Source organism: Cyrtonyx montezumae, unplaced genomic scaffold (assembly GCF_038088225.1).
Source record: "Cyrtonyx montezumae isolate F1298 unplaced genomic scaffold, pur_monq_1.0 scaffold_9, whole genome shotgun sequence".
Taxonomy (NCBI): Eukaryota; Metazoa; Chordata; class Aves; order Galliformes; family Odontophoridae; genus Cyrtonyx; species Cyrtonyx montezumae.
The window spans coordinates 10,223,686-10,247,142 of NW_027072100.1; the positions used below are offsets into that span (position 1 = coordinate 10,223,686).

Sequence of the window (23,457 nt, forward strand, 5' to 3'; positions counted from 1 at the left end):
CAGCCTTCCGCTGCCCCACGTGCACCCCTTTATTTGTCCCTGCTCCCCCTTTGAACCTTTTTGCTTTTGACTCTGTTTCACCGAGGCTTCACACAAAGTCCCCGTCAGTGTCGTGGTGGTGGAAAGCTGCTGTTTGACATCACCATGAAGGACATCGGGCCAACGCTGCAGGATTACTGCATGGGGGAGTGGGGCATGGGGGGGCTGAGGGCACAGGGAATGGGGGTGTGAGCCCACCTGGCGCTGGCAGCAGCATCTGCACTTCATCTCACGCTGTCATGTGTGAGCTCGTGAAGATGCTCGAGGCATGTGAATGTGCTGAAGGGAATGGCAATGTGACGGACAAATCCTCCCGGCAGCTTTCAGCAGCCCACCCGCTATCACTCGGGATTTACATCCGCACCACCATCTCCAGGCACCGCTCCAAAGGCAGAAATAGCACACGTCTCATTAACAACGCAGCTCCAAGCACGCTCCCGCCTGCGGGTCACTGCTGGGGCTCGGGCCTGGGTCCAGTTTCAGGTCAAAATGAAGCGGAGCGTGTGCAGCAAGACGGTGGCAAATTGGGAAAGGGAATAAATAATGCAGTGCTGGGGATCTCTGTGCCGCGGGACCTGGTGCTGTCCTGTGGCCCCAGTGGGGCCGGCTGGCTGTGGGGTGCATGGCAGGAACCCTATAGGGACATCCCCTGCGCGCATTCCTTGCTTTTTGCAGCACAACCCCTGCTGCTTCGTCCCCTCCGTCTGCAAACTCCCCACCCTGGGATCCCTCCACTGCAGGTGATGTGTTGCACGGGCGGTGCCGGTGTTCAACCGTGCGTGCGTGCGTGTGTGTGCACACGTGTGTGCGCGTGTGTACCCCCCGGGGCAGCCGCCGCTACGTGTGCACGTGTGTGCGTGCAGCGCCCGGAGCACCGCGGGGTCCCACCGCCCGCCCCTCCCTCCGCCGCGGCTGCACCGGCACCGGGGACCCGGCGGGGGTAGGCGGCCGGGGGGGCAGCTCGGTGCGGGCAGCGGCGGGGCGGGACCGGGGAGGCGGCTGGGACCGAGGAAGCGGGAGCGCAGCTCGGTGCGGGGAGCGGGGGGAGAGGCGGCTCGGTGCGGGGAGGGAACCGGGGGACTGGGGGGGACAGCAGGTCCGGGACGTGGAGCAGGGTGGACAGCCCGAATCGGGAAAGACAGCCCGGGGGCTGACACAGGCTCCCGGGGTGGGGAGGGATGAGGGGGACAACGCGGCGGGGGAGGGAACGCGGGATGAAGCCCGGTTCGGGATGCGGGTCCCGGGGGCAGGGGAGGTTCGGGCTGATGGGGATGGGGAGGGAGAAGGGTCCTCGGGGTAAAGGGGTTCGGGCGGGAGCAGCTCGCTCGGGAGGCCGTGTTAGGGGGTGAAGGGTGGGGGTGCATCCCGGCTGGGGCATGCGGTGCGGGGGAGGCATCCCGCTCCGCCGCTCACCTCTCTCCTCTCAGGGCGGCGGCTCCATGGCGTCCCCGCGGGCGGCGGAGCTGCGGAGCCCGGGCGAAGCGGCGGCGGCGGATGGGGGCGGCCCGGGGGGGCTCGGCCCGGCTCCGGGCCCGGGGCTGGCGCTGGCGTTGGGCTGCGCGCTGAGCGGGGCAGCGCTGGTGGTGCTGGCGGGGGCTGTGCCGCGGGCGGCGCGTCCCGACCCGACCGTACCGGCGCGGCAGATGGAGCGCTTGGAAGCGAGGGCAGCGCGGCTCCGCGCCCGCCTCGACCGCTGCACGGTGGCCGGGCTGGCCCTGCTGGCCCTGGGGGGGCTCCTGCTCGCCGCCCTCCTGCTGGCCGCCGCCGCCGCACGCCGCCGGGCCCGGGCCGCCCGCCGCGCCGGGAGCACCTACGGCTCCGTGCGGCTGCGGCTGCGGCGGGTGTCGGCCGAGGGAGCCCAGGCGCTGCTGGAGAGCCAGCTGAGCCCCCCGCCCCAGCAGCACCCCGAGGGGGCCGGGTCGTAGCCCCGCACATCGGCACCCCCCGCCCCCTCGCCGCACCGCAACACCGATGCCATCGGGGAGGCTTCGCCATCGGACACCTTCCTCGCCTCTCCCGGGACGGGGTCTCGTCCCGCAGCACCAGGACCGCCTCCAGCAGCAGCGGGGCGACGGCACTGTGAGACGCCCGAGGGATTTCCGTGCCCCGCGCCGGGCTGGACGCGAGGCCGAGCTCCTCTTTGAGATGTAGCATCTGATTTTCTGCCATCAGCGACCTTTCGTAGCAATAGTTTCTTGTAAAACTCTGGTGTAGAGTTGGCGCTTGCACCGCTCTGGGCGGACGAGAAGGGGACCCTGAACGTGACCGCCATCCACGGGGCCACCCCTCCTGACCCACAGCCTTCACACCCCACCAGAGCAGGATGAAGGCTGGGACCCCTGCCCGTGCCTAGCATCCCACCAGCAGCCTCACGACGGCCTCAGAAACCAGGGTGCTCTGTCCAGAGGAGAGAGGATAACTCGCCACGCCTCGAGCACCGTGATCCTTCTTTTCGTGTTTTAGAGAAGCAGCTCTGCCCCACCGGGGTGCCCGAGCGCGTGCCTTTGTGCTGCTCACGAGAGCCATTGTCTGCAGCGTGAAGGTAACATCGCATCTCGGGAATTAAACATGAAGCATCATTAAAGCACAACGTTCTATGGAGAGAAAAAATTGGTCTGAGCACGATGCTGAGAAAGGCAAGGAATTGTCCCACAGGGAAATGCAGCCTCATAAAAGTTAGTGGTATTTATCACGAACTGCCACCAGTTTTTAATCCGTCCCATAAATTACTTGCTTCAAATGTGCAGAGACAAATCCCTCCAGGTGACCCAGCACAAGGGGAAAGTTGTTTACATGCAGTACCATCGCTGGGGCCAGATTTTGTTCCAGGGCTCCCAGAGCATCCTTTGGCGTTCCCACCCCTCTGATGGCTGGGGACCACCCGCAGTCTGTGCCACCATCCCCATCCTGCACAAGTGTCCATCCCTCCCAGTGCTGCGAAGGGCCACGCGTCCCTCTGCACATCCCTGTGTCACCTGCCTGTGCTCTGTGTTTAGTGTCAAGCCCTGGAATCCTCAGCTGGCCCTCACACAGCTCTTGGGAGGCTGCATCTGCTGAACACCTGCGTTATGCAGGCACGAGAAATTCTCCTTTGTGTCAGAGCATGGGGCTTTGGAGGGGTGTTAATGGAAGGAGGCCGTCGTTGCTGTGCCAGCACATTGCTGTGCTGTCCTGTAAGGAGGGCCTGGAGGATTGGGGGAAAATCCTCTGGATTGAAATATAAATATTTAAGGTGAATGAAGTGTGTCGAGGAAGGAATGCCATTAAAGAGGCTCCCCACTGAGACCTGTAGGACTGGAGAGTGATTTTGCACAGGGGCAGCAGTGGGACCAGAGGAGAACAGCACAGCAGACTGGAAACACTGAGCCAAAGAGATTATTTATTTAGGAAGCAACCCAAAACATTATCAGGCAGTGAGACAAATCTGCCCTGGCAACGGGGGCTGGAGCAGGGCAGTGCAGGTCCCACAGCATCACAGCCTGGGGCTGTGCAGGTGCTGCTGGGTGGGTTGGGGCAGCTTTGGGATACCCCTAGAGATGTCCCCGTGCCCCTGGAGGCACTGTGGAACCTGTCCCACTGGAGAGCACCTCGATGCTGCACGGCATTTCTGCACATCTCCAGCTTCCAACGGAGAAGCTGGCACAGTGCAGAGCTCTTGAGCACCCATCTTTGGGGTCCTGGAGTGTCTCTGCACAGGAGGGAATGGCCCCATACAGCAGAGGCTGCTTTGTTTTCCCATCTGCTCAATATCCACCGGCCCCTCCCTCACACCATCCACGGGGTGTGCAGGATCCTGGCTCTGAGCATCGTCCACAGGGTAATTAGCAGAACAGGGCTCTGCCATCGGGAGCATGAGAGGCAGGTGCTGATGGCTGGGCGGGCTGGCAGATGGCCTGAAGGACTCTCCAGGGACGTTGAGCCATTGCCAATAATCCAGCACCATTCTTCAAATGTGATGTGGAAGCACCTCTGTGGCACTGGGAAAAGAGCGAGGGCTGTGCCAGGACCGCACGCTTCAGCCTCAACCACTCTTTATAACCCCCCATAAAATTAGCTCAAGATGCACCGCTCACTGTGCTCCTGTGCACGGCAACAGCTTCAGTCACTCACGTTAGTGATGGTGCTGATGGCTGTGCAGGATCCACATCTCCCCCCCACCCCTCTGCTCTCCAGAGCATGGGCAGCAAAGACCACAGCAGCACCAAACCTCAGCCACGAGCCCACAACCACCCCGGCTCCATGCAGGGTACTGCATCCTCTTCTCAATCCCCTCCTCCCCCACGCTGCAAGGCACTGCGAACCCACTGGGGTTAAGAGCCGCAGACAAAAGATTGTTTATCAAGACCCGACACAGCCTCTCCTGGCGCTGGATCGTTTTAATTAGCCCCATCAAAGCAGGCTGTGTTTCTCCCTCCTGAAAGGTTGCAGCACATGATTAATGCAGGCAGCAGAAAGCAGCTGTCTCCCGCAGAGAAGCCCCTCTGATAAGGCAGCACCGCTTCCTCTCCCCGCAGCAGCATCGTGCATCCCAACCTCACAAAGCAAGGTGCGGGCTGCCCAGGAGCTGGGAGAACAGCAGGGGCCTCAGCCCGTTCCAGTTCCCCCAGAGCCAAATTTCTATGGCCAGTCCTCCCCCTCCAACCTGCACGCAGTCCAGGGTTGCATACACTGCAACTCAGCTGTGTTAGCAGGCAAAAGGGGTTTAAAAGGAAAAGCCTTAGGGGAAAAGGGAGAGGAGCACTTCCCCTTTTTTATTTATGCTTGTGTGGCTGCATGTAGTGTATCAACGGTGTTTGGTGCCCTGGAGAGCCAATTACCACCAGAAGCACAGCCAAACAAGGGCCGAGCCATTCTTCACTTAATTTTTCTTAATACAGTCTCATCAGCTCAGAAAAGCACTGCTGCTGAAGGAAAAGAACAAAGCAGGCTCCCAGCTCGAACCCACCACCCCAGCTAGGGCAAGCACAGGCAGCACAGAGCTCCTGAGTGCAGCTTTGGGGCTCCCCTTCTTGTGGGGGGGGGATGAGGTGCCCGATTGGGGCAGGGGGGTCACCCCCAGCAACTGCCAACACAACACTGTTGTCAGATTTTTATTTCAAACTCACCAACATCCCTTCCAAGAAATCAAACCATGAGAAAAAAATATAGTATTGAACCCCTGGTGGGCTCCAGCCCCAGTTATCTGACACAGGGGGAGCTGTTGGAAAGGGAAGGGGGAGGGATTCCAGAAAGAGCTGAGAATCCTGACCCACACAGGTCTTGCCCTTCCTCCACAAGCTGTTCTGTGATGGCAGCACAGAGTTCACCTGGGCAGAGCCACTCAAGTCTTCAGCCACGGGACTGACAGTAGTGAAGCATGTTCCTATTAAAACTGCCACAGAGCAAAGCCCCAAATCATTCAGCTCCACCACAGAGAGGCAGTGCTGGACCCAGAGCTAAGGTTAGGAACCAAGCCCTCTCTGTTCCACCCCACCCCACATGCTGCCCAACAGGCAGCCCTCTGCACTGCCTGCGGGTTTGGCACACATCCCCAGGAACTAAACATGGCTATGGGGGGCCAGGTAACACCAGGAATTCATTTCTCATGCATGTTAAAGGCCTTGCTGTTGGAGCCCTCCACATCCAGTGTGCATGCCCATGCAGAAGCCCACCCGAGCCACTACCGGGGGTCATCCCACACAGACCCTATGAGATGGGCTTTAGCTCTCCATGCTGATCAGCCCTGTCTGGATAAAGACCAAGAGAGAAACCATCTCTGCACGGGAAGCCTTCTCCAGCTGATGCTTTCAGAGAGGCTATCGAAGCTTCCCAGCAAGGGAGAGGCAAAAAGCCAGCTCCCTCCTCACCACTGACTGCGTGCGTAATCCCAGCAGCAAAAGCGATGCCACCCTGGAGAAGGAGAGCAGGAAACCTCAAAGCCCAGGGCTGCTCTCAGCACGCCACACTGCTCCCAGCACAGCTCTGCCACAGGGCAGGCCCACGTCTGCTGCGTGCCCACAGCCAGCTACCCTCGGAGGAGCAAAGAAAGGGACCTACTGCCTCCTCTTCTGTTCTGCACACATGGAAACCTTTATAGCCAGGCTGAAGCACAGGAGCGTAGCCCTGAGCAGGGAGAGGAAAATCACTGCTGAAAAGATCAAAGTCCACCAAAGAAGGGAACGAAGAGGGGAAAGTGCTTCTCTCCCCAGGAGACTGCTCTGGCTGCAGCCAGCTGAGAAACCACTCAGTGACTCCTCACATGAACATGTCATCGTAGCCTGGAGGTGGGAGGTGGTCGGGATCAGGCCTAGAAAGGAATTTAGAACAAAGTCAATCCAGGAGCAAGAGCACAACCCCAGGAGGAGCAGCAGATCTGGGGCAGACTGGGAGCATGCTGTGGTACCTGGTTGCAGCGGCTGCCCAGGCACAGCCAAACACCTACCCGGCCCTACCAGCCCCTAGGGGGCCAAAGGGGTCGAATCTGGCTCCTGGTGGAACTGCTCCTGGGGGAAGGCGGCTGGGGAGCCCTGCTGATGGGTCAATGCCGGGCTGTGGGAACCCAGACCGGAGAGGATCAACGATCATTCCGCCACTCTGACCTCTGTGGAGAGGAAAAGCAGCAAATGAGATGATATTGGCACAGAAGAGGACAGCAAAGTACTGTGGGTTTGGCACGCATCCCCAGGAATGAAGGACAGCATGGCTGTGGGGAGCCAGGTGACGCCAGGTACCGAGGTGCACAACACGTGCTCAGGGCAGGATGTGAACTGCAGCTTAACATTACATTGAGGTGGGAGTCCTATGGCTGCAGCATGCACACTGAAGCCAGGGCACGAGCAAGCACTCAGATCCAAAGCACCACCATACCTGCAGCCTCTCATTCTAGCTGGGGACACACAGAAGGAAGCAACACCAACAGCTTCCCTCATTCCTCAAGTTCCTGCAGGGAGCCAGGGAGAACACAAGCAATGGCTGACAAATCCCCAGCAGGCTGCTGACCACGCATCAGACCTGCTGGTCCTCTCTGCCACTCGTAGTCCCACTCCTGCTCCCCTAGGCGAGCACAGTGTTGCAAGAGCCTGCAGACCCTGTGAACCTTTCCAAAGCACTGCCTGGAAGTCATTTGCTGACCACGGTGGCTCCTCAGAGCTGCCCCATGCTGCGAGTGCCATTCCTCATAGCTGGCTTCATTCAAACTCGGCTGGAGTCTCTGGACACCGCTGCCATCATAGAAGTCATTAACAACTGCACTAATGACTTCCATCACACCAGGCTGGCTGCCCAGAGCGCCCCAGGACAGCCAGGCCCCATGAGCATATGCCTGGGAGTCTGGGTCTCCAGCCCCAGCACTGGCAGGTGTCAGCACACAAATCTGCTTCCACTTAAAATCTTTTTCTTGTCATTTACATAGAAATTGACAATGAAGAGCTGGAGACAATGGGAGAAAAAAGGGTCTCCCCTCCCACAGCTGAACCCCTTTTCCTCATGCTATCAGGTTTCCTTCCAGTCACCCATGCTCCAGGCTTCTCCTTCCAGCAGAGCAGGATGTTTCTAGTTGGCCCTTTTCTAGCCAAACCCACAGAGAATCAAGTCTTGCAAGAGGGAAAAAATGCGATCCCCACAGGAGAGCTGTTCTAAAGAGGACTCCCCTGGGCTGCAAGGCGCTTTGCAACAACTCCAAGGACTGGTTTTTGTCTGAAGACGTGCTTTTATCTGGAATGGCAGATGACAGGTTCTGATTGCCCAACCAGACCAAAGACCTAGAGATGCATATGGGAATATCAATCCCCCCAGCAGCCCTGCTTCCATCCAGGCTTTCTCCAGCATCCCTGCTCATGAGTGCCTAAAAAAGCCAGGAAGCTCACAATCAGGGCTCGGGCATCTGTGGACTCAACTTTAAGCCTCTCCTTCTCCAGACTGCTGGGCTGTAAACACAGCAGCTGGTACCATTTTAAATTAGAGACTTACATTCACTTAACGATGTATTCAGCTTTGATTTACTGAAGGAATTAGTGCATGTTAAATGAATACAGACTGATTATTAAACAGACGCAGATTGCAACCTATCATCCAAGCAAGCGATGGGATCTTATTACGATATTAGAAACATATTGAGGTTTAGCAACTGTCAATTGCTCCTCTGCAATTTGTAATGAGGAACTGTTCCACTGCCACCCGCACTCAGGCACACTTTGCTCAATGCCTGAGCCAGACGGACTGCAGCTGTTTCAGGGAAGGTTCCTCAGTGAAGGGCAGAGCTGGGGACACTCCCAGGACAGGCAAAGCACCACCTCCCCCAGCCATACTCACCCTAAAGGGTCCAGGTCCCGCCCACCAACAGCAAAGGGGTTCAAAGGAGAAGGCCTGAAACAGAGCACACAGTGAACAAGATTTTCAGTGAAGGGCCGACTTCATGCAGTTTCCATGCCAGCGAATCCCAGCCAGCAACACAATGACAGTCCTTGCACTTCTGGAAGCAGGAAGATGGGATGGCAAGCCTACAGCCAGCTGTCACGTTCCCCTGCCAATAATACGTACCAACAACACGGTTTCAGAGCAGTGTCCCACTCTAGCCTGTCTGCCCAGCGCAGGGCTCCCCTGAGAACTATCTTGCACCTTAAGCACAAGCAGACAGCAGTGGGGCTAAAGAAACAAGAGGTGACATGCAAGGCAGAAGCCACAGCTAGTCCCCCAGAGACAGCACAGCCACCGCAGTATCTCTGTTTCCCAGACAAAGGCTTGTGGAGGAAAAGAGGGGAGAACCCATCTGCCACATACAGCAGCACTGTCCTTCCCCTGCTGTCCCTGCTCCACCAGCCCCAAAGCCATGAGGATCTCTTAACCAATACAGAGCAGGGCTTTCCTCCTTCCACCCCACATCTTCCCAAAGGAGGGCAAAACGAGCTCCTGAACGCATCATCCCATCCCCCAGCAAAGAGCTTAAATCAAAGAAAAGCTGGCAGCCAGCGAGCATGAGAGCAAGTGGGGAGGATGTGGATCCCTTTCACTTCCCATTCCATATGTGCAAGATGGGGAGCAGAGGTAACGTTTGTGCCAGGGCCTCCAGTGGACACCCATTGCTGGCTCACCAGGATGGTGCTCTCGCGCCTGCAGGGAGCCGGGGAGGGATCCTGAGGGGGTCATAATCCTCGGGCAAGATAGGATCCTTCTTCTCCACATGGGACTCATTCTTGGCCTTTTCTGTGGGGACCCCGAGGGGAGCGATGATACCTGAAGCAATCTTCGTCCTCAACTCCTCCATGTTCTTGTAGACCCTGCAGGGAGGAGACACAAGATGGTGAGAAAGGGAGGCCATGGCACTCAGGCACAAAGGTTCTGGACAGGGGTGATGAGAGGATGAACATGCTTTTGGCATCCCAGGCACAAAACATGTACCCAGGTGGCACCCTGGATTTGTGCTGGAGAGAAGAGTCCTCCAGGCTCTCCTAACCCTGGCCTCTGACCCCATCTGTACCCCTCCCCATGCTGGTGGGGCTTTTTCTACTGCAGTAAATTTCAGAGAACTGAGATTACTTGTGGAAATCATTCAGATGCTCTGGATTGATGTAGTCAGCCACCGCCAAGGTCACGTCTGCCACCTTCTGAGAAGCACGATCCTAGTAAAGACAGGAGAAGCACGGTGTTAGCAACCATGCAGAGCTAGGACTGAGGGAAAGAGGTCAGGACATGAAGAACAAGCCTGTCTGCTTCCTGACCATGTCTCTCTGCAGCATCCAAATCCCAGCAACAAAAAAACCTACAGCATGCAGCAAAGCTCTCCCTGCTCACTTCCCCCAGCTCAGACTGTGAAGGTGAAAAGACCAAAATCCAATGCCACAGCCAGAGTCAAGAAGCAGTGACATGGGGGAAAGACATCCTAGTCATGTGTTTGTTGAGAAGTAATGTGAAAACACATCCTCAGCTGGAAAAGGGATACACAAAGGGACACTGAGCCAGAGTCCAAGACAACCTGCATTCACGCCCAGATGTGACTGTGTTTGACTAGATTCAGGCTGGGCCACATCTGATGTGCTGTGGTAGGTCTGCAGCCCCTAATAGGCCCTGGGTGTGCACCATCCAATCACCCCTAAGGAACAAATGATGCTCTAAGGCAGAACAAGTAACAGCAAAACATTTAAGAAACTGGCTCTACCATTTTTCATACATTTTAGACAGTAGCAGGCACTGCATCTGAAGGACTCCTGCAGCAATCAGTTTGGGTGCTCACCATGACATTGAGGATCATGCTGTCTTCCACCACAATGGCCTTCAGCAGCAGTTCCCGGGTGTCGTCTGTGGACTTGTAGCGCAGCGTGTACACCTCCTTGTTGGCTTCCCAGCCAGCAGGCAGCAGCTCAGACTTCCTTTCATCAGGACCTGGCTACAACAAGACAGCCAGGACAATGAGACCTGCTCAGCAGCTGCAACAGGAGGGAATATAGTCACCCCTTGCTGAGTAGAAGGCAACAAAGACCCAGACCAGGCAGTGATGTTCTCTATTGCTCGTCACCCCACAGCTCCTGAGCACAGGGGCTGTCCGGTTGTGGGAGCCTTTTCTGCCAAAACAGTACTCTGCAGCCCACCACAGCACATCCAGCACCAACCAGGCACCCTCCCAGCAACCGCCAGAACCGCACCGAGCTCCCTACACCCTCCCCCACCTCAGCACTGGTACTCCCGCAGAACAGCCTCCCCCCAGCACTACATCCCCCAACAACACACCGCAGCCGCACCGCTCGGCCCCTCCATCTCCAGGTCCCGCCAGTACCGGGACAACCCCCAGAACCACGCGTCCCTCCCTCCGGTGGCGGCTGCCGGGCTGAGCCGCGCGGCGGCGGCGAGCGGCGCTAGGAAAGTCCGAGGATCGGCGCGGCCTAGCGGGGCCTAGCGGCGGTGCCGCCCTTCCCGTACCTGCTCTCCGGCTCCGAGGCAGCGGTAGCCGTGCTGGATCAGCTCCCAGTGGAGCCCGCAAACCAATGCATCCTGCGGGCAGGAGATGTCGGCCCGAGCCGAGCAGTACAGCAGCTCCAGCCCCGCCATGGCCGCCCCGCACCGCACCGAGCAGGCGCGGCCGGGCCGAGCCGGGCCCTCCCCTCTGTCGAGCCGGGCCGGGCCGGGCTGCAGCCGCGTCCCCGGGCTGAGCCGAGCTGAGCCGGGCCGGGCCGGGCCGCCCTTCACTAGGGGGCCCCCGTCTGCTGCGCAGCGCCCGGCGGAGGCCTCGGGGGAGCTGAAATGGAACTGCAGCCGTTGGGGCGGGGAGCGAAGACGATTCCCTTAGAAAGCGAGCTTGTGTGTGTAGCTGTGTGCCCCTGCTCCCTCTCGGAGCTGGACTGTGGATGCGGTAGGGTTTGCTGGTGTCCGTGTGCCGGTATCTGCCCTGCTGCCCGGCTCCTGCTCCCTAACCCCGAGCTCTTTCTCACCAGAAATATTGCGACCAGAAATATTGCGACCAGAACGTTTGCAGCCCCAGTTAATAAAAATCTAAAGAACCTGCGGCTGTGCTCATGTGCATCCCTGTATTGAGCATTTTCCTTGATACTTGAAGGAATCAGCAGTGCAACGAGCCATTGACACAGTTATTCCCATCTTTCGTCTCTTTTCCCTGTCTGTATCACCTGAATTCTTGTTGAAGTTGACACTGAGCTGTTTCTCAGCCCCGCTATGGCCCAGGCTGGAGCTGGTGTCGCCAGCAGGTCCTCGACTCAGGTGGCAGGAGGAGGGGGCTGGAGCAACATCTGGGAGAAGGAGCCCTGTGCCAGGGAAAGGCATCATCTGCTGCTTTCCCAATCTGAGTTCCAGCTCCTCGGGGATGCTCTGATTCATATTGACTTCATGATGCGTCTATGAATTAGCTTGCACTGTCCACTCTTTCCATTTCCCCCTCAAGAAGTCACTGAAGCTGAACAACTGACCGCAGCCAATCCCACTGCTCAGCATTGCCCGTTCTTGTGAATCATCTCCCTGGTGGCTGTGGAAATGTTGCACCTCTTGCAAACGGTCCTGCTAGTCCCAGCTCCACAGACCTCTGTGGTATGAAATCTGACAGAGCCGTGCTGGCCAGGTGGGAATCTGCAGGAAAGTAAGCACTGGTTTCCACTGAGCCAGGGTTTCATCATGGACATGTGCAGCTCAGCTCCTGCCAGTGGCTGCTTTGCTCATGTATAAGAAAAAAGAGGGGATGTGGGAAAGATGGTGAATTCTCTGGGGGCCCTGATACCCCTAAGAGCCAGGAGAGGCTGCGGGAGCCCTACCCCGAGCTCTGAAAAGCTGGGCTCAAAGGTGCCAACCCAGACTGCGCTCCATGCTCTGGAAATGCATACCCTGAGCAGGCAGCTGCTGGGGGCTTGGAGCTCTCCAACACATGGGCAGTCTGAACCCCTCCCAGCGGCGGTTTGAGCAATGCAGGATGTGTCTGCTTCATCTGACTGGGATTTGGTGAGAGCAGCAGGAAATACTGGAGCTGGAGCTTTACCATTGCCAGGTCCGTGATTCATAGCAGCGGGCAGTTCTGCCATGCTGCCCCATGGCTCACCCTGACAGGCAGCAGCAGCAAGGTGCAGCTCCACATGTCCCTCCCCAGGCACAGCCCTTCTCTCAGTGGGCAAGGGGAGCACCAAGAGATGCTTTGACTGAGTGCCCCTCCTTGGTAGAATTTGTTTCTGTGGATCTTCCCTTGAGAAACCTGACCCTAAACCTGTCCCCGCCTGTGCAGACAAGAGGAAGCAGTGACATGTACACAGCTTGTACCAAGCTTTCCATCCAACTTGTTCCATTCCTGTTCACCAACCTGTTATCCACACTTCCACCCATCTCCATACACACAAATCCATCTGCTTGTCTTCCCATGGTTTTGACTTGGCGTCTATCCATCATGCCCGCGGGGGACCCAGGGATTTGGGCTGCACTGGGAGAGCAGGGTGAATCCAGCCTAACCCATGCAGTGACTTTCTGGCTCCATTTTGCTGGGCACATTTAACCGGGCTGAGGACTAAGACCCTCTCCCACCCTTGCACCAACTTGGGGTCTCCTTCTACAGGAAGTGTCTGCACGAGGCCTGGCTGCTGCATTGCAACTTCATTTATTTTCCCTTCTCCATATCAAAAGGGCTTCCAGCTCCGTGCAGGCACCTGAAGGGGCTGGCAGGTCTTCCCCACGGGCTTGGTACTGGCCCACAATAGTGAGTGGAGCAGGAAGGGCTACGTGCTGCTGGAGCCACACATGGTGGGTGACTGGGGGTGTCCTGGGAAGCTGTGGTCATGGGGCTGAGACCGCTTGGACCAAGCAGCCCCTCCAGCAGGATACACCCCTCCCCTTGCCCCTGCTGCTAAGCTGAAGCTGCATTTGCAGAGTCCACGTTGCCCTGCTGCTGCTGCCTGGTCCACTCAGTTCCTGCCCTAGCACCTGGCTTGATCTGCAGCTCTTTGCTGCTGAAAACCACTGGCCATATGCAAGAGGCTCCCCTAACACCAGTCCTGCAGCCTGCAAGCGAAGTGGGAGGCAGCGGGCAGCACAGCTGGGACACAGCAGCCAAATCCTTAACGAGGTGACGAGGATTGCAGGGCCGGCTCATTAGTGCTGCAAGGCAAGCGCGTCACGGCGGTGCTGGAGCTGGAGCAACGGAGATGATCAACTTTCAGAAAGCTGTGCAACCTTTAAAATAGAAGGCAGGAATGGGGACGGGGTAAGCTAGCATATTGGGGTCATATTTTAAGATGTGTCTGTCTGGGTTTGTGGCACCGGCCCTCCTGCCTGCGGCACTGGGAACGTGGAGGAGCTTCGTGCAGCCCTTTCCCCTCTCTGTGACCCAGGAGTGGGGTGCATGGGGCAGTGGTGCACGGGCAGGTGGAGGGGTGGCCCGGGCAGGGCTCACCTCCGTCACACAAACCGCAGCCTCCCTGACCTTCATAGTTTCCCGCTGCCTCACAGCTCCCGATGGATGCGCCCACTGCAATGTCGTAACGGGGAGAAAAGGAAACCGATTTCCCAATCATCCGCAGCCCATGAGCCCTCCGTGCTGGGAATGGCAGCCAGGGTGGCTGGCTCACCGTGCTGTGCCGTGTCACGTACACCAACTTCTGCACAGGATCCAGTGGGAGAACACAGAAGGGAGCCGTGGGCAATCCCCTGCAGCAGCAGCATCACAGGCTGCTGTCATCCTGAAGGATGGACAGAGCTGCTTGAAGGTGCCAACATCCCTGTGCCAAGGGACATCGGATGGGGCAGGACATCAGTGGAGGGTGCCCACGGGGTGACTTTCACCCCTCTCTTTCTTTGTTTCCTGGAGAGTGAGCATTTAACCTCCTCTCTATTTCCCCCAAATTCCAGGGTAAGACGACACCAGGGCAGGAGAAAGGAGATTTTTCTCTGCAGAAGAAATTCAAACCACATGGAGCGGGTTCAGCACAGGAGCAGGAGGAGGAGGGACCGGGCTGCATGGAGCGGGCTCCCGACAGCGTCCTGAGACCTAAAGTCAATTAGCACTTTCAGGCCTGTGAACAAGGCCGAGTGCTGTGCTTCTAGCAGGCGTAATCCCTGTCTGAGCGATGCTGCCAGAGCCCTTTGAACATAATTAGGAAGTGCAGAGCCCCAGCACTTCCCAGAAAAGCCTGTTAGCCCCGTGGTGCAAACCTCGCTTGCAGGGAGCGCATCGTGCAGGCACGGCCGTGACTCATCAGCTGGAGCTCAGCTCCATTTTTCGGAGGTCATCTTGCTGGAATCCTAATGAGCATTTTCCCAAATGGGGCTCCCGTGCCCCCCATGTTTGCCTTAGCTCTGGGGATGCTCCGCACACCTGAAAGGAGCAGGATGGTTTCACCCAGAGGGCCTTTGAGGTTGGGGAAACTGAGGCACAGAGCACTCTCAGCACCCCAACAGCAGCACCTCCAACACGCCCAAGCCCTCAGCCTGGCTGCTGTCCTTCCCCAGCTCCTGGGGGACCGTGGATGTGCACGGCCTGGGCCAGGCTTTGCAGGAACAAAACAAGGCCATCAATCAGCCTTGCTTCATGCAGCCACGGCCCGCGGGCAGGGCCGGCTCTGTGCACAGAGGGAACCCCGCATCAAAGCGGCCGCAGATGGCAGTGCCCTCCCCACCAGCAGCGTGCGGCCGACCCGCGCTGCGCAGAGCTGGCAGCACATGGCCCCCGGCTGGAGGTGGCCTGGTGTGGGTGCACGGCAGGGAGGGGGCAGTTTGGGTGCAAGACCCCAAATGTCCCCATTAGGAAAGGGATGGAGCCACTCTGCCCACGACTCCCAGCAAGAGACAGAGCAGGGGGTGACCGTACTGTGCCCGCAGCTCCGCTCCCACCCCATGGCTCCCAGCAGGGGTCACAGGGACTCCATCCTGGGACTAATCCTCCTCCCCCTGCAGCCCGAGGTAGCGGCTCCATATGGCGCATAACAATAGTTGTCTTTTCCAGGTCACTAATTAAGACATAGCATCGAAGTTATTAAAACGGGAAGGCTTAAAGGGAAAATTCTCCCCGAGGTGCCAGGTATATTAAAGGAAGGGAGAAAACAGCAGAGGGGAAAGATGGCTGTGAGCTGGGAAAGGACACAGCAGGGACACAGTGGTCCCCTCTGCCCACCTCCACCCACCTCCTGCACGCAGGCACGGCGTTGGTGCTTACACATGTAAAACATTAGGATTTGTTGAGCAGCCTTTTATGGCCGTATTTTGTTCTTTATTTCCTACAAATTGAATTTGCTGAGGGGATATGTGAGGATTGTGAAATTATTTTGAGAACGGTTCCGCTGGGTTTGTTTTTTTGTTTTTAGTTTCCTTTGTATTAAATTTTTTACGGGGTTTAAAAGATGAGGAAAAAAAATATGTTAAAAAATAATAATCAAAATAGGATGAAACAGCAGAGAGGGAAGGAGGAGGGCACTGAAGGGTGGCCGGGTGTGACCACAGCTGGGCACCCACGAGTGGGGCAGCCCTGCACTGAGGCTCAGGGGACGAATGGGACCCACGTCCCCCACGGGCGGTTTCTGCACGCCGTCCTCCTGCCCCTGCGTCCCCCGCGCTGGGTGTTTCCCGCTCGTTAAAATCGCAGACACATTTTTCATCTCTTTATTTTCTGCCACTGTCATCGTCATTGTTTCGGGCTGGTGCGAATTGGGATCCGGCCGTCCACTGACGCTGCTGCCGCTCCGCTCCAGCCGGCTGCCGCCCTCGCCCCCGGGATGCGCCGGGACGGGGACGGGGACGGCACCGTCCTTCTGCCTCTGTTTCTCTGGGGACATCTGAACACAGAGCCATGGCAGCAGCGTTACAGTGCCAGAGGCAGAGGGAAGGGGAAGGGGAAGGGGAAGGGGAAGGGGAAGGGGAAGGGGAAGGGGAAGGGGAAGGGGAAGGGGAAGGGGAAGGGGAAGGGGAAGGGAGGGGAAGGGGAAGGGGAAGGGAAGGGAAGGGAAGGGAAGGGAAGGGAAGGGAAGGGAAGGGAAGGGAAGGGAAGGGAAGGGAAGGGAAGGGAAGGGAAGGGAAGGGAAGGGAAGGGAAGGGAAGGGAAGGGAAGGGAAGGGAAGGGAAGGGAAGGGAAGGGAAGGGAAGGGAAGGGAAGGGAAGGGAAGGGAAGGGAAGGGAAGGGAAGGGAAGGGAAGGGAAGGGAAAAGGGAAGGGAAAAGGGAAGGGAAAAGGGAAGGGAAAGGAAAGAGAGATAGGGATAGGAATAGGGATAGGAATGGAAAGGGGAAGGGGAATGGAAACGGAAACAGAAACGGAAACGAAAACGGAAATGGAAATGGAAATGGAAATGGAAATGGAAATGGAAATGGAAATGGAAATGGAAATGGAAATGGAAATGGAAATGGAGATGGAAATGGAAATGGAAATGGAAATGGAGATGGTAAGGAAGGAGGATGTGGAGATATAGGGGAGCAGTCCCTGACCTGATGACCTCACCCTTCCAAGCACACCAGGTAATGCGCTCCACTCAGCCCCACTCCACTCCCCCAGCCCTGCTGGGAAACTTGGCAAAAGGAGAGTGCTGCAGGCAGAGCAGAGTTCAGCTCTTGCTCTGTTCTAGAAATAAAAAAGGGGACACACCAAGAACTCTGTAAATCCTTCCCAACGCTTTGGCTGAGCACCTCTGTGTCTGTACAGTGACACTGAGACCCTGGTGATGTTGGGATTGAGCCCTGTCCTGCCTGCAGCACCCTGCCCCTGTCTGGATATGGCTTCCAAGGAGCTCATATGAGCAAAGAAGCACTGTATAAGAGCAGAAAGCATTGGTAACCTCAAATGATCCCCTTTCCCTGTGGGAGGAATGCTTTGCACCAAGGAGGCCATGCCGTACATCACTCTTCCATCACAATATTATGGTGTTGGACAGACCCTGCTGGGAGCCAGACAGAGGCAAGGGCATTGGGTGGCAGTGTCCCTCTGTGCCACTGTGCCCATGGAGCCGGGGTGGGTCTGTCCCCGTGAGTAGGAAGCAGCAAATCTCTGAAATGCTGTGGGTAGGACAGATGGCACACCAGGAGCGCCCGGAATGAGTGCATGACAGGGAGCAGAGTGGGGAAATGAACTTTTTCCTGGCATCCATTTTTCCTTCATTTATTCTTTTTTGCTCACATTCCCACGTGGAGAATTCTTTCCATGAGCTGGAGCTTGCAGAGCAGCTCTGCTCCCACCATGGCCATGGGCAACGGGGCCGTCCCACCGCATCCCTCCTGCAGCACATGCAGCAAAGACGGGGACAGCCACATCCCCTCCACCGCTATCCACTTCAGCACTCGCCCACCCCAGCCCTTTCCTCCCACATTTCAGCATTTTGGAGGATGACGACGAAGCGGAGCGTCCTCTGTGCACTCGGGGAGAGGAGCTGCCCACAAGGAGCAGCGCTTGGAGCAGCTCGGCTGCATTAACACCGGCTTTGTTGTGATTCCAGCTCCTGGAAATTGGATTTGTTAGCGGCATAAACAGGATATAAAAGGGGGAGGGGGGAGAGGGGAGAAAGAAAGGAGCGAGAAGTGTTTTTCTGCACGGCTCCCCCTGCGATGAAGGGGTGACCGGTGAGGACCACATCATGGGCATTCTGTGCCTTATTAAAACCCCGTTCCTAATGGCAAACAGACACTGCTCACCCGCTGCCTTTCTCATCTCCCACGTTTGCAGGGGGAATGGGCTGCCCCAGTGCCAGCTCAAGGCTGAGGATGTTCCAGCAAGGCCGACCCCTTCACTGAGACGGTGACAAGTAGTGGATTACTTTTCCCCCCTCAAGACACCAAGATGCTCTCCAGCACCTGGGGCAGCTCGGCTGAACCCGTGGGGTTGGCTCTGTGCGATCTTATGGGGCTGCTCCCACAACTCTAGGGTTTCCACTGAAGAAAAGCTTTCCCTTCGCAGTTTCTGCACTTTCCTTTTTTTCTTGTTGTTGTTGTTGTTGGTTCTTTTTTTTCCTCTTTCCACCCCAGATTCCCACTGGTTGGCGGCGTCCCTGACGTCAGCTGCGAGCGGGGCCGGCTGCCGCCCGCCAGGTGGTAGCAATTTTCCTGAACATCGACAAAATATAATTATCACTCTATTTTCACTTCTGAAATATTAAAGCTTGTGTCCCTCCTGGTATTAATTCTGAGAAAAGTCTTTATGTGACTCACAGCAGCTCCACACTGCCGGGATCCTCAGGGTTTACATGTTCATGTCCCCAACCAATGGGGCTATGGGGAGTGGGGCTGGGAGTGACCCCGAGAGGTGACTGTGCCCAGGGATAGGGGGAAGAGGAGCTCCCACATCCCTATGGGAACCCACAGCCCTCATTCCCACAGATGGAGCTGGGGACTCCCATTGCTTGGGGCCATGCAGGGTGGCTCGGTGGCACTTGGCCCATGGAGCAAGGAGAAAGGACAAGAGTAAATGGTGCTGGCTAAGGAGCAGGTGCACTACTGTTTCTTTGCTTGGCTGCATGACATTGAGCCTGACCCAGAGCAGGAGGGGAGGCTCCAGAGGCACTGACCCCACAGCACGCAGCCCCTGCAGTGCTGCGTGTCTGTGCCTGGGGGCACGCAGCCATGTGCTGCACATCCAAGCAAAGGGCTGCCGCCCAGAGGGCCCTCAAGACATGCTATTTCCTTCTAACTTGCTGCCCAAAACCATGAGCAAATCCTTTCAGTGCTGGCCAGGGCTGGGAGGAGGAGAGGAAGCAGGGAGCCATGCGATTTGGTCACGGTACAAATTGGATCCTTTCCCCAGGCAGGCTGTGAGCAAGTGGGTTTGCAGCTAACAGAGCTGTGTGGCATCCTTTGGGGCTGTGCATGGGCAGGGTGGCACCCAGGCGGTGCCAACACCAGCACCGTGCTCTCAGCCCCTCTGGGGTTTGCTTTCCCCTTGGCCACCCAAGGAGCAGAGCCACCAAGCCCTGCCCTGTGCCAAGCCCTTGGCCACCAGCACATGACTGCCAACAGTCAGGGCGAGCAGTGGCACGGGGGACCACGAGTGCTGCAGCCACAGTCACATCCCCCTGAGCACTGCGGCTGCCAGGGGGATGCCACCACCCAGGAGCTCCTGCCCAGAGCCTTTGTCTTCTGCTGAATTCCTCCTGGTGAGAGTCATCTGCTGTAGTCAGAGGGTTGACCCTCCTGGGAATGATGGGTGAGAGGGAGCGACGCAGTCACATTGCAATTATTTGAAAAAAGGAGAGGACTTCTGAGTGCTGAATCACATGGAGCCAGGAGCATACATCTGAACGATGCTTCCATCTGTCTTTCCCAATACTTTCCTTAAATAGCAGAAATATTAAGAGAAATTCAAATGGAATTTGGCATAAATGATTCTTAGGCGAACAGAAGAGGGCCAGCTGCTAACATACTGCTGCCTTGCTCCCTCCCATTAACACATACACAATTTGCACTGCAGGGAGAGCCAGGAGCTGTCTATAGCATTGCTTAGCAGAGAAGGGAATGCTCCATGGTGTGGCTCAGCAGCAGAGAGGTTGTGATTGCATCACTCTGGGGGAACTGAAGCAGAAAAATCACCTGCAGTGATGCTTTGGTGTCCCCAGCCTGGAACAGCCCTGCACCGTGGCCCCAAATTTCCCCACAGCCAGACCCTGCCGTGTGAGCTGCCCACAGCTCTGCAAATCCATCCTTCACCCTGCAGCCCATTTCTCTGCTTTATCTCAGGGGAATCTTTCCCAAACCGCAGCACAGCACAGCCAAGGGAATGCCCTAAAGGCAGGAAGAGCTCTCGACCAATTCCTGCACAGTGCTGCAGTTCCCCGAAGCCCTCCCCCAGCTTTTGCTTTTGCTTTAAGCTCCATCCTGCTCTTCCCTACAGATCTGCAGCCAGCATGGAGCAGAATGTGGTGGAGTTGGACAGGGGGAACTTCACAACGTTGCATTAGCTCCTGTTTGGTTCAATCAGCTCTGTGGCTTCCCAGCTTACGAGCAGAGAGTGCAAGAGTTGGGTAGCACGCATGGGAAGGACCCTTAGCACGGACCACTGATGCTGGGCACCAGGGAGCTCTCCCCCTCGAAGGAAATAACACAACCTCCAACAGCTCTCAACCTCCACATCACTCTGCCTCTTATCTTTCAGAGATGGACACTGTGCTCACTGCCAGCGCATCCCTCCCGCATCCCAATCCCCGCACCCGCAGTGCTGCCCCAAATCCCCCTTTCCCCACAGAACCCCACTGCTGCAGGTGATGCCCAGCCCTGGCCTGGCCCACACCAGCCACCCTCACATCGTTCCCATTCTGACAGCTGTACGGAAACTGGGAGCAATGCTGACATGTGTCAGCAATCACCAGCCAACAAGCGCCGAGAGCGGCTGTCCCCACCACCTCGAGGCTGTCACGCTTGGCTCACGTCACGACAAACTGCGGCGGGGAAGCAGGAGTATTGTTTCAATTATTTCCATTATATAAAGTCAAGCCGTTCAATATATTCTGCCTCTGAGAGGCTAAGCTAAAGGAGATAAAATAAACACTTGGAAATCTGCTGTGCTGGCTCGGGTGAGGAATTTGGTTCCAATGCCGGACTTCGCCTCCCACCTCTCCGCTCTCCTTTGCTTTCCTCCCGTTTCCCTTCTCCCACTGCCCCTCTGCCTTCATCACTTCTCCAGACCGATTCCATTTCTGCGTGTGCTTCTGTTTTGGCTCTGCCATCGCACAGCTGCTGCAGTGACTGGGATAGGGCTGGACAAGCTACAGTGCTGGCGGGGTGAAGCTGAGCCTCCCCCTGCCCAGCTGACCCTGTGCTCCATGCCCAGCAGCTCTACATCCTCAGGGGATCCCCTAGGAGGAAGAAAGCAGAGCTGGCATTTTCTCCTTCCGGGAAAAGGAGGAGGACAGTGTGCCATAAGGATGCTGTAGGATGCTCCATGCTCTCAGTTGGTTCAAGGATGATTACCCTGCAGCTCAGTGCTCCCAGTGCATCACCCATGGTGCACCAGAGCTTAACCTCCCCAGCATGGGGCTATGAGACAGACAGGAGAGGTGAGGAGGAGGCTGTGATGAGGTTGGCAGAGCGCAGGACGTGGCCACGCCATGGGACAAGGCCAGCAGCATGCAGGAGATAGCTGTGCCATGGGACGGACCCAACAGGACACGGGTGTGCTGTGGGATGAGGCTGTGCCATGGGATTACACCAGCAATGCAGAGGATGTGGATGCAGGATGAAGGATGCCCCGCACGGTGTGAGGTGGGGCCATCATTTTGTAAGCGCCGGGGAAAGGGCCTCTGCCGAGCTGGCATGGGGAGCAGCTGTGAATTTCCATTCCTGTGGGAAGTGGGCTGCCACCGTCCAAGCATCTGGGCTTGTTATGATGGGAGAAGAATGCCAAATATTTTTCTTCCTTATCCACTACCATCCGTCGAAATCCTCCCCTGATCAAACCCATATTCATCACTTTGGATGCACGATGCTTTCGGAAAGCCGCCCCTCCCCGCCAGCACGGCACGCAGCACTCAGACCTGGGAGGAATCAGTGCCTCACCCACAGGGAGCACCGGGCCCCCTCCATCCCATCGGGCCCCCTCCATCCCACCACATCCCCCCATCCCACCACATCCCTCCATCCCAGCGGGTCCCCTCTGGACCCCCCGACATCCCCAAATCACCCATCTCAGCACAGTGCCCCTGGGCGGTGCAGCCTTGGAAGGCCCCCAACATTTCCCAAAGATGAAAGCACACTCAAGTGTCAAACAAACTTTCCAAATTATCTCTCTGGACGTTTTCTCCCCGGTGCTTTGGAAGACAGAGGAGGAACATTGCATTCCCCGGACGCTGGCACGGCGCGGAGCTGCGGGAGGGAGCGGGGAGCTGCCAGGGCGCCCCGGGCTCCGCTCTGTGCGCTTCGGTGTCGTCCGTGAGTCAGCTCAGCCCCTGGCCACGGCCCCAGCCGGGCACCTCGCCCCGAAACGCCGCCGAGAACAAAGAGGTAACAGGCGCCTGATTAATGAGCGGACAGCAAATCATCCCTTCCCACTGCAATTTTAGGAGGAGTAGTCATAAATGGCGACGTTAGGGGAAATGAACGGGATTGATCTGCTCCTGCGCAAGCACTCATCACCCATCGGGATCGTTAGCAGCTAATGGCACAGCCCCGGGACGGTGTCATCGCTGTCATTGGCAAAGCCTCTGTAGGCATTGTGCAGCCCAAGGGATGAGCCGAGGGACCTGCTGTGCGCTGGCCTCAGGGATGCAGCGCTAACAAGAGACACCCAATTAGCAAGTGTTGGCGCGGGGGTTGGCCTCGGATGCAGCGCGGTGCCAGGAGCAGGGCGGTGATGCTGGGAGCGGCGATGCTGGGATCAGGGCAGCTGTAACTGGAGCGAGGCAGCGAAGTTGCAGCCAGCAGCATCCCCAGCTCCTGGGGCAGCACCAGCTCCATTGACAAGGGACAAAGGGCTGGGGGAGGTGAGGTAGGGGCTGGATGCTCGTGGGGGACTTAACTACGTCAAATGCATTCTCACGGACAAACACAGACCCTCTTGAACCCACACTGCTCTGCCCCACGCTGCCATGCACACACGGGACCCCACCAGCCCCCATGGATCTGCAGTGGGGGCACGTTTCTGCAGGCATGCTTGCTTATGGAAAGCAGTGCTGTGCCAGATGCTGGAAACCTGTGTTTTATGAGTAATCTTCCAATTTATTTCTACAACAACATGAGAAAAAAAAATGAAAGTGATCCCAACCGCGATTACTCCTGGTTTCCTATGGGCAAGGCCAAAGGGGTCTGAAGTGGTTCCTTTGTTGTCTGAAGTGCATTGGGTGGGATGGGAGAGGTAGAGAGAGACATCTGAGGAGAGCTGGGGGAGTGGGAGGGAGAAAGCAAGGTGGGAAATGGAGGCAGCAAGGAGAGCAACACTGACATGCAGCTGCAGCTCAGCAGTGGGGCAGCTGCCTCCTCACTCTCTGCCTCCCCAGGTCTGCCCAGAGATGGGGTGACACTGATGGACGCATCCACTGCAGTGCTGTCTGCCGATGCTCAGTGG

At 57.3% G+C, this 23,457-nt stretch overlaps 1 protein-coding gene across 1 annotated transcript; it reads right to left on the reverse strand.

The window, feature by feature from the left end:
- Positions 1-6,084: 6,084 nt before the first annotated feature.
- PSMF1 (proteasome inhibitor subunit 1) lies at positions 6,085-11,112 on the reverse strand. The gene is made up of 7 exons (XM_065754069.1): positions 10,930-11,112; positions 10,247-10,399; positions 9,553-9,635; positions 9,108-9,293; positions 8,329-8,382; positions 6,461-6,619; positions 6,085-6,325 (listed from the first exon to the last, which is right to left on the reverse strand). The coding sequence occupies exons 1-7, from the start codon at positions 11,056-11,058 to the stop codon at positions 6,274-6,276; spliced, it is 816 nt and encodes a 271-aa protein (XP_065610141.1). The 5' UTR covers positions 11,059-11,112; the 3' UTR covers positions 6,085-6,273.
- Positions 11,113-23,457: the final 12,345 nt, after the last annotated feature.